Genomic DNA, 8,576 nt, shown 5'->3' on the forward strand with positions numbered 1-8,576 from the left:
ATTGCGTATGTACTGTATATCCTGGTAAAAGGTATCAAGTTACGCCCAGTTTTGCGCCCCGATCCACAATATTATGATATTATAAAAAAGCGTCAGCTTTCCCGCAAATTGGATTTTCGCCAAAACTCGAATCCCTTTGGCGGAAATTTGGCCAAATTACGCAACCCCCGTCCCCCCCTACCCCCATACCCCCATAGCGGTTGCTTTGGTGGGCAAAGATCCGGTAGGATACCTGCAAGTCGAGCCCTAATCAAAAAGGAGAAAAAGCACAATATCAAAATGTTTCATGCGCGACAAAAAAAAAAAAAGCCATAAGAGTTGTTTCTACGGCGTGCCAAAGAGTGACTTACCATGCAATATTGAATTTTTAAGAAACACCCCTGCTCGGCAGTCACCACGATAAGAGCCGAAACATGTTAGAGATGGCCTTACAACTTTGGGGGAAATATGGTGGGATTTCTTTTTTTCTCTTCTTTTCGCGATTCATTATACGCCGAGCTTGATAATGCTCCGACTTACTAAAACTTGATTCTATCCGTATCCTATATTACTGTGCCAGCGACCTGACGAGGGGAGCAAAGGGGAAGCCGGTATTTGGATACCTTTTTCTTTCTTTCTTCCTGCAACCCTAGTGCTTGGTAGCCTCCGGTGAAGGGGTATGTATGATACGTCGATGACATAGGAATATCGGAGTATTTACTTGTACAGATGCCGACCCCCCCCCCCCAATAAAGTAGAGATCTATATTATTATAAAAAAAAAAAACAATGACCAAGAGTATCATACCGTGCCAAAAATGGCCTGATAATATGATACTGCAATATTTTCTTCCGAAATCGCGATGGGTAAAAAAGGGTGGATGCCTACCTACGGGTTTCAGCATATGATAGATGGTCCGAGATGCCGGAATCGTGTTTTTTTCGACGAGATGTCGCTGTGATCCCCCCAACTTGGTGTGCGCGTAGAGTAGGCCCCGGTGATTCCTCTTTTTTATATGATATAACTTTATCATACCACTTTTTCTGTTCACCCTCTGATCGTTGGCCTCATACCCAGGCAGCCATGCAGTGGTATAGCACCTTGTTGTCCCAGATTTTATGATACCCAACCGGATTTCTTCTCTGTCCGCTGGCGATTTCTTTTCCCAGGATTTTTCGGGGATTACCTGGATGTCTACCTCGCCCTCCCAAGAATGGCCAATTTACCCCCCTGCTCTCGTAGAAAATGATATATTATATATTTTGGTCCCAGATTTTCACCTTATGCTGGGCTGGTATCGGATGATCCCCTTCCTCTCTCTCGACAAAAACAGAACCCCTTACAGCCAGTACAATCCTCGACTTCTACCTGCTCTAGATTTTCCTGTTGATTCCTATTGGTGCGCAATTCGGACTCGAAGAGGGATGTCGAACTTCCCTGCTCCCGTATGGAAGCTCTGTTGGCAGTGTTGAGAAGAGGACTTGGTGGGGGGGAAAAAAACAAGGGGGAAATCCAGAACTGAGTATTAGAATGTCCTTTATTCCCCGCTCTATCCCTCATCTAGACCTTGCCCCTACTTAATTACCACTCGGGCTTTCAATCTCCCCAAAGGTTTCTTCCACCATTTTACTTTCCCGGTTGTTTTCGTTTGTCCTGGGTGGGTGGGCTCTCGATGTTGACGGTCCGGGACAACTGTATATGGTCCAGAGTGGGATCCTGCCATCTCAAACTACTTGAAGAGGGCCTCTCCCTCCTAGGAGGAATAGTTCCTTCCGGAGTTTTCCAAGAAATTGTGGCTCTCCATGACAAACGTAATTACTTCTGTCATAGATAGAAGTAAAGGGGTTTTATACGAACTATCGTATTAGATTTTCTTTTCTTTTTTTCCTCGTGCGATAGTTGCGATGGTCATCACTCGACGTTCTGACCCGGTGACCTCGCGAACATTTCTGTGGAGGGATTGCATATAGAAAGAACCACCAGTAGTGTCGTAGTATGATGGATCGCTAGTGAGAGGATTCGATGGCGATCACTCCATGGTATTGGGAGAAATTACTGGGGGGTAGGTAAACTTGTTACTTGCAGATATGGGACGGGCTTCTTCAGGCGTACAGTCTATGATACTAAGTACTTTTATGCCTGCTTTCATACACGCGTAATTTTGACTAAGTACTGGATCGGCTTTTGCGTACGAGTGGGTTGCATGGTATGCACAGGAGAGGACATGATGAACAGGTAACAGTCTGGATGAGATTGAGTGCTTAAACTCGACGTGGTTTCGCGCTGCTAGGTGAATGACCGAACAACCAAAGACAGATATATTTTCCATGTCAGACCTACTATATGTAATGCTAGGGGCAATGCTTGGTTTGCTTGAGAAATCCTTCGGTGTTGACAGGTCTCATTTTACTGACTCTGGGCTACAATATATTTTAGCCTTTCTTTGCTCGGTATTCTACTTCCTCGGTTTGGAGGGTCGTGGAGCCCAGCCTCCGGGTCCAACTAGCCGAGATGAACAAGCTCGGGGGTCGCCTACAGTTAATGATCGCAACAAGGGGGATGGCGGAGCAGGAGCGTGATAAAGTTGATTAAGCGCGCCGCCTTCCGGGCCTGTGCGGTGGTGAAGGTGGCGGATTGATGTTAGTTACATGGTGTTTACTGTGGGGGTTTTCGGGGGTCTGGGAGATTAGCACTATGGTATATTGTTTTGGAGGTTTAGAGCTTGACGGAGGAGGCTCTCTGGGCATATCATTCCTTTGCTTTGTGATAACCAGAGCGTGCGGAGAAATGGGGTCACCCGTGGAAGCATGAAGAGAGGTTACCGTGATCCATGAAAGGGTCGGAATGCATCCATCATACTTTATTTATACACACGCCTTTACCATTACGGTACTTTGGTTAGAAAGGACCACAGGGAACAAAGTTGCTTAACATATCATACCTCCCACAGTTGCCCGCACCCCGTTTGGGTTCCGGGAGGATTCTCTTTTTCTATTACCCGCAGCTGGTCACTTAGTCGCCTTCTATTGATCACCAGATTTGTTGGAGTGCCTATCAAGCATGCGGTTATGAGGAGATGAGGTGTGCGGGAGGTATATGTGGTTTAGGTTGATGCTTGTTGCCATTGTGCATCATATGATATATCGGGAATTTGGTTTTGTGGGGTTTTCACACCATATGCTATTCCGCATATGGTAGCTGGTATAGGGCATAGGGTCCAGGGTTTAGGGAGGATCATGGGATATCGGGTTGGTTCCGGATTGTTGAAGATCGCAGCGGATCTTAGTTGGTCAGGGTGGTGTTTTTCCCGAGAGCTCGTTGAGTTTCATTGAAGTTCTGGAGTTGCAGAGATATATATCCTAGCATGCCCTCAGCTAGCAGAAAAGTAGCGCATCTTTCTTCCACCTTTCTTCCCCTAAATTTATAATTCGACAAAAAAACTGATTCAGCCAAACCCACACCAACTCTGATCAATAAAGGGTATGGACGCTGTTGCACACTCATTAGAATCGCTAAGAGTGAACTCCACACTCTGGACACACAGTCGTGCGGCATGGTATTGGACTCCAGAATTTCTAAATCTCCTGAATGTTGTGAATATCTTGATCTTGCCTTAGAGAAGGCATATGGGATATATATGTGTCTTGGCAGGCATGCAACATTACTTCCCATTATAAGCCCTAGATACCGCGCATAGAAGATCAATTTAATTTGAACAAGACCATCTGGTTCTTCCCGTTTCGTATTAGAAACCGCCGATCTTGCTGTCAGTGCCACGCTAAACGTGAGTGAAGTTCGGGATGGACCCAGGGCTACTATCAGGCTCTCAGATCGTTGGTGGGGAGGTCAGTATGTGTCGGTGTAGTGAGGACTCCGTAGCCGGAATTGCCGAGAAACTATGGCTCAACTCCAATCCGCCAAGGATTCCAACAGCCACTGGCACGAGAATTATGGCTCCATTAGATGTAAGTAATCCCCTACACTTAACAGAGAGAAAATGAGATATCTGGGGTTTTGGTTGAGATATTTGGGTTTAAAAGTAGGGTGAACTTTTGGTTGATGTCAAGGAATGTCCGGGACATGTGGAATACTGTTAATTTCCTCGTCATCAACGGTTAAGGGTCATTTTCCAAGGGATTAAGCTGTATTAATGCGATGCTCTCGGTTTTGTATAAATATAAATATAAATATTTTTATCCAATTTCTAAGTTATTGGATGGCCGGTTCCGGACAAAGGAAAATTCAAAAGTAGATGGGCGTCGCAGCCGGGTACGCTTGGCATATTAACCTGGTATTTCTAAGACTGGACGAATTTCCGTATCTTCCAGCTACAAATCTCCCTCATCATATGGACTCTCATGTTTTCCAATTGTGTTTGGGAGATGATTGCGAGGGATTGGCAGGCAACCGAGTACGAGTATGATACTAAGAGTGCGTCCTGTTTTCTTAGGCTTGGGCCGGCAGCGCACTTGCAAATTTCGGTCACTTTTTTTTGGGGTGTGAACCCCGAGACTAATAAGGCTCTCTCGTGTCTCGAGTTGCGAGGGCGGCTATGGATTTGGATTGCTAGTTGGACAAGAGGAGTAGGGAGCTCGGCCCGAAGGGACCAGGATACTCGATTTATCGCCATGCCATAAACCCGTTGAGGCTCACCACCCAAAAGCAGCCTCCAGCGTACTCACAACGAAACTAATCTACGGACACCAGCAGCAGGTAATTTCCTGTCACCCTACTTTGACGATTTCCCTTTTTTGTCCAGCAAAATACCGTATGATATGATACCACTGTTCGTTACAGGCACAGTTTCGTCGGGAGTATGATATGGTTTAGACTTACCTGGATCAGATTGTTGGCGGAAATAACCCCCCAGCACATGATAGGCTTAATTCGACAAGCTAACTCGATTGCGCACAACATCGACGTGGTTATCCGCGATCAACTGAGCAGGGGAAGAGCGAGCGGAATCGAAAGGGACGTGACCATCATCACCTTCGTCACGACTGAGCGATTCCCTCTCCTCTATCACTGTCAAGGTTTGCATTTGAGCTATTTGGTGCAATTGATGCGTACCAGCACTTATATATTGCTTAGTATCATCTCAACGTTTTAAACCCGACTGTGACACCAGTAAATAAGCAGTTACCCTCGCCAAATTTGCAACATATTAGTGCTCCACATGGCCAAGGCTGTTCGTCGGAGCATTTTCAAGAGGTACGAAAATCCCCCGACAGACAAAAATTGATAAAGCTTAACACATAAAACCTCTCACTCCATCCGAAAAGAAGCGCACAAGCACCTCATTCGCAGAGTAAAAAGAATGCAACACGCCACATGACTCCCCGCCAAACAAAATCGGACCCGAGGTAGAACATCGCATACCAAGGGCTATTCCTGTAATCGTCCTTGGTACGTATCTCTAGGCGAGGCTCTGTGCTGTATTTCTTTTTGCTTTTGTCCATCGTAAGAGACCTGGGGCGGTTGGTGGTGAGATGCGAAGAGCGAGTGAGGGGCTGTGAGTGATGGATCGCTGTCCTGGCATGTAGCCTGTATAGGGTTTATTACTGACGGCGAGTTTGCCCAGTGTTGTTTTTCCTGGTGATTTGGCGGTACTTTGGGGTCTTTATCTCAAGTTGGATGGGATTCCAAAGCGGTGTTGATTCATGATTCATACTGGTAAGTCTACACCAACTCTAGTGAGTATATATGCAGACGAGCAGACGAGCTACAAAAGAGTATTTAGTCTTTCCTAGGAGTTGAGCAAGCTTTCCAGCATCCGGCTTGATCTAAAAATAAAGAAAAGGAAAGACACAAGGTTCTGAACACCGCGCCTCCCGAAACACTGTCAACACCCTTTGGATAAATGAGAATCTATGGTGTATGGTGAGTCGTGTGTATGTATGCATCAACGGCTACCTATATATGTACAAGTGGCCCGCGAATTTGAGGAGTTCGCTCACCCCTCTTTCGGCAGGGCAGCCCTCTTAGAAAGGACCATCGCATTACCAGACTTGATCTTGGCCCAATCATGCGCATCCAGGCAAGCCTGTCGACTCAGAAGTACCGCTGGCTCAGTCCGCTTCCTCATTTCGGTCTCGTAGGCATCCACTGCTTCTTTCAGGGATACTTTACCATCGCATGCCCCTTTGAGAGCTTCGGCGAGCTTTGCTGCATCCATGAGGCCGTGGTTTGCCCCTTCTCCACGATCTATTAAATATACCCACACGTCGTCAGTGGATTCTTAAGCGCGGGAAAGAAACCAAGAAGTGAATAATCATACACATAGTCATTGCATGCGCCGCATCCCCAACTAAGGTAACCCTCCCCCCGAGATTATCCCAGCCCAAACAAGGCCAGTCACGCAATTTGATCTCCACCGCCTCCGTGTCCGACGGGATACCGAGAATAAAAGATCGGAAGGGTTCGGCAAAGCGACTTGCGCGGCGTTTCATGTTCTCCAGACGCGCCGTGTTGTCCGGTGATACCTCGTCTCTTACAGGGTCGTTTAGATGCCAGGACATGAGTATCTGCGTAGTGTAGTAATCGCCCCCGTCGGCATTTGTCGCCGGAGTATCGAGAACTGGTGGCGTATGTCAACCCTATTTTGCAACGTAGAAGGGGGAGGGGGGACGAACTGGAAAACCAAAAAAAGTCCTCTGTCTCAGGATGCAGGCCCTGTAACAGGAGGGGATCCAGAGCTCTCAATGGCGCTACCTGAGAGGCCGTAAGGCGCACAGCGCACCCGGTCAGACGAATGGGCAAGGGGATCAGCTGGTAATTGTCAGGACAGAGTATCTGGCGGGTCCGCGACCTACTCCCTTCAGCACCAATAAGTAATGCTCCAGAAGCGCTCGTTCCGTCTTCGAAATACGCCATAACTCCATCGTCGTTCTGTTCTATGTTTGCCAGCTTTTTACCCCACTGCCATCACTCGTCATCAGCACCATCTACAGCCTCACCCCATACGTGTAAAAACAAAAAGCAACTATGGGTGGGTGGGCACTATGATACCTGCACCGCCAAATCCTCCATCAACAACTGTCTAAAACCCTGCCTCCTGAACCTCATCCGCTTACTCGGTGGAATCCTATGCTGGATCTCGCCCGTCTCCGCGTTCAAGAAGAGAAAATTGCCACGGTCAACTTTGCCCACTTCGGGGTCGACCTGCACCCCCACCAATCGCTCCCGGAGTTGGTCCGGCAGACAGGCTTCAAGATAAGGCATTGCCCAGTGGACGGTTACGGCCCAACCCTGACCTCGAGCATCAGGGGCGGAATCGCGCTCGAAGATGGTGAAGGGAATATCGTTCTTGTCCAGTACAAAAAAGGGGGGCAAAGTTAGTTTGTTTGTTGGCTGCGGTTGGGCAGACGGGTGTGGGGGAGTGCGAGGGGTACCTTCTTCAGAGCTTGCGCTAGGGTGATTCCGACAATGCCAGCTCCGAATATCAATACGTGCGGTTTTTGTCCTTGCTCAGCCATCGCGTCAGGCAAGCAGACAGGTGAGCAAATCAGCAATTCACGATGCAGAAGACGAAATGGTGTAGTAAGTCAAGTGCAAAGTGATGTGATGAGGTGTGTGGGTGGGTGGTTTGCGGTTCTTATCAAATTTCATCTCAACAAATCACGGGCCAAATAGGGAAATCCACCAAACAGTGCGAGTACGAGTACTCGTAACCTACTCTATTCTATTCATTCTTCTTCTGCCCTTGCATAATAGCCCTGCCCCTCCCATGACTTCCCCCTACCCCACCCTCTAGTAACAGCAGTTATGATACTCGTATTTCCAGCACCCGCATGTCAAACAATCCATCCCATCTTGATGATTTCGCTTCCTTCATCACATCCCGTTTCAGCTGCAGAGAGGCTCAGCCCCTTCACCAAGAATTGGTATGTGTGCTGAAGTTTTTACAGTACTGTAACCGGCACAGTACGTACCGGTACTCGAGTACGTATCATACTCCAAACGCAGCACCGTGCCGGTATTGGTACTGTGCATGATAGTATCATATCAATGTCTGGTCAGATGGAATTTTTAAAGATTACTGTTCAGTGAAGAAGGGTTCGCCCAGGGGTTTCGCTTAGCCCAAATTAGGTTTGGCCGCAGGGGTTGCACAAGAGCGGTGTGCCTCATGATGTGTGATTCGGTTTTCTCTTGAAGGGCGAATTAGGATTTTGCAGTCTAGTGTGATATGGAAGTGATGATGTGTCTCTGCTGAAGAAAAAGCGCTGAGGCACTATACTCGAGTATTGTGTTGTACAGTACTATGGTAGGTTAACAAAGAGAGACGAGAGAAGGGTCTTGAGAGGAGATGCGGGGTTCAGGATAAAGATGCCCTTTTAAGGCGGCTGAGTATTTCCCTACTTCGCCTCATCAATATTTTACGGGTAACCGGCGAAAGGCCACCACATCTAACTTACCCAAACATCAAGACAAACCCCGCAGGACAAAATCCTACTGGTACTGTACCCGCTATCATACTACACTCTACAACACAGCGCAGCACAGGATTGGAAATAGAACATCCATACAAATATTCCACCGATGCCATGCCCCCGAACCGTCCACCCGATCTCCACCAAAAAAAAAACCCAGTAAGAAAG

General features: G+C 47.6%; 1 protein-coding gene; it reads right to left on the reverse strand.

Moving 5' to 3' along the window:
* Positions 1-5,855: 5,855 nt before the first annotated feature.
* On the reverse strand, positions 5,856-8,256 carry GSTUM_00003590001 (uncharacterized protein). XM_002837282.2 has 5 exons: positions 7,371-8,256; positions 6,988-7,284; positions 6,612-6,897; positions 6,257-6,556; positions 5,856-6,183 (listed from the first exon to the last, which is right to left on the reverse strand). The coding sequence occupies exons 1-5, from the start codon at positions 7,452-7,454 to the stop codon at positions 5,933-5,935; spliced, it is 1,218 nt and encodes a 405-aa protein (XP_002837328.1). The 5' UTR covers positions 7,455-8,256; the 3' UTR covers positions 5,856-5,932.
* Between the last annotated feature and the right edge of the window lie 320 nt (positions 8,257-8,576).

Source organism: Tuber melanosporum, assembly GCF_000151645.1.
Source record: "Tuber melanosporum whole genome shotgun sequence assembly, scaffold_181, strain Mel28".
Lineage (NCBI taxonomy): Eukaryota > Fungi > Ascomycota > Pezizomycetes > Pezizales > Tuberaceae > Tuber > Tuber melanosporum.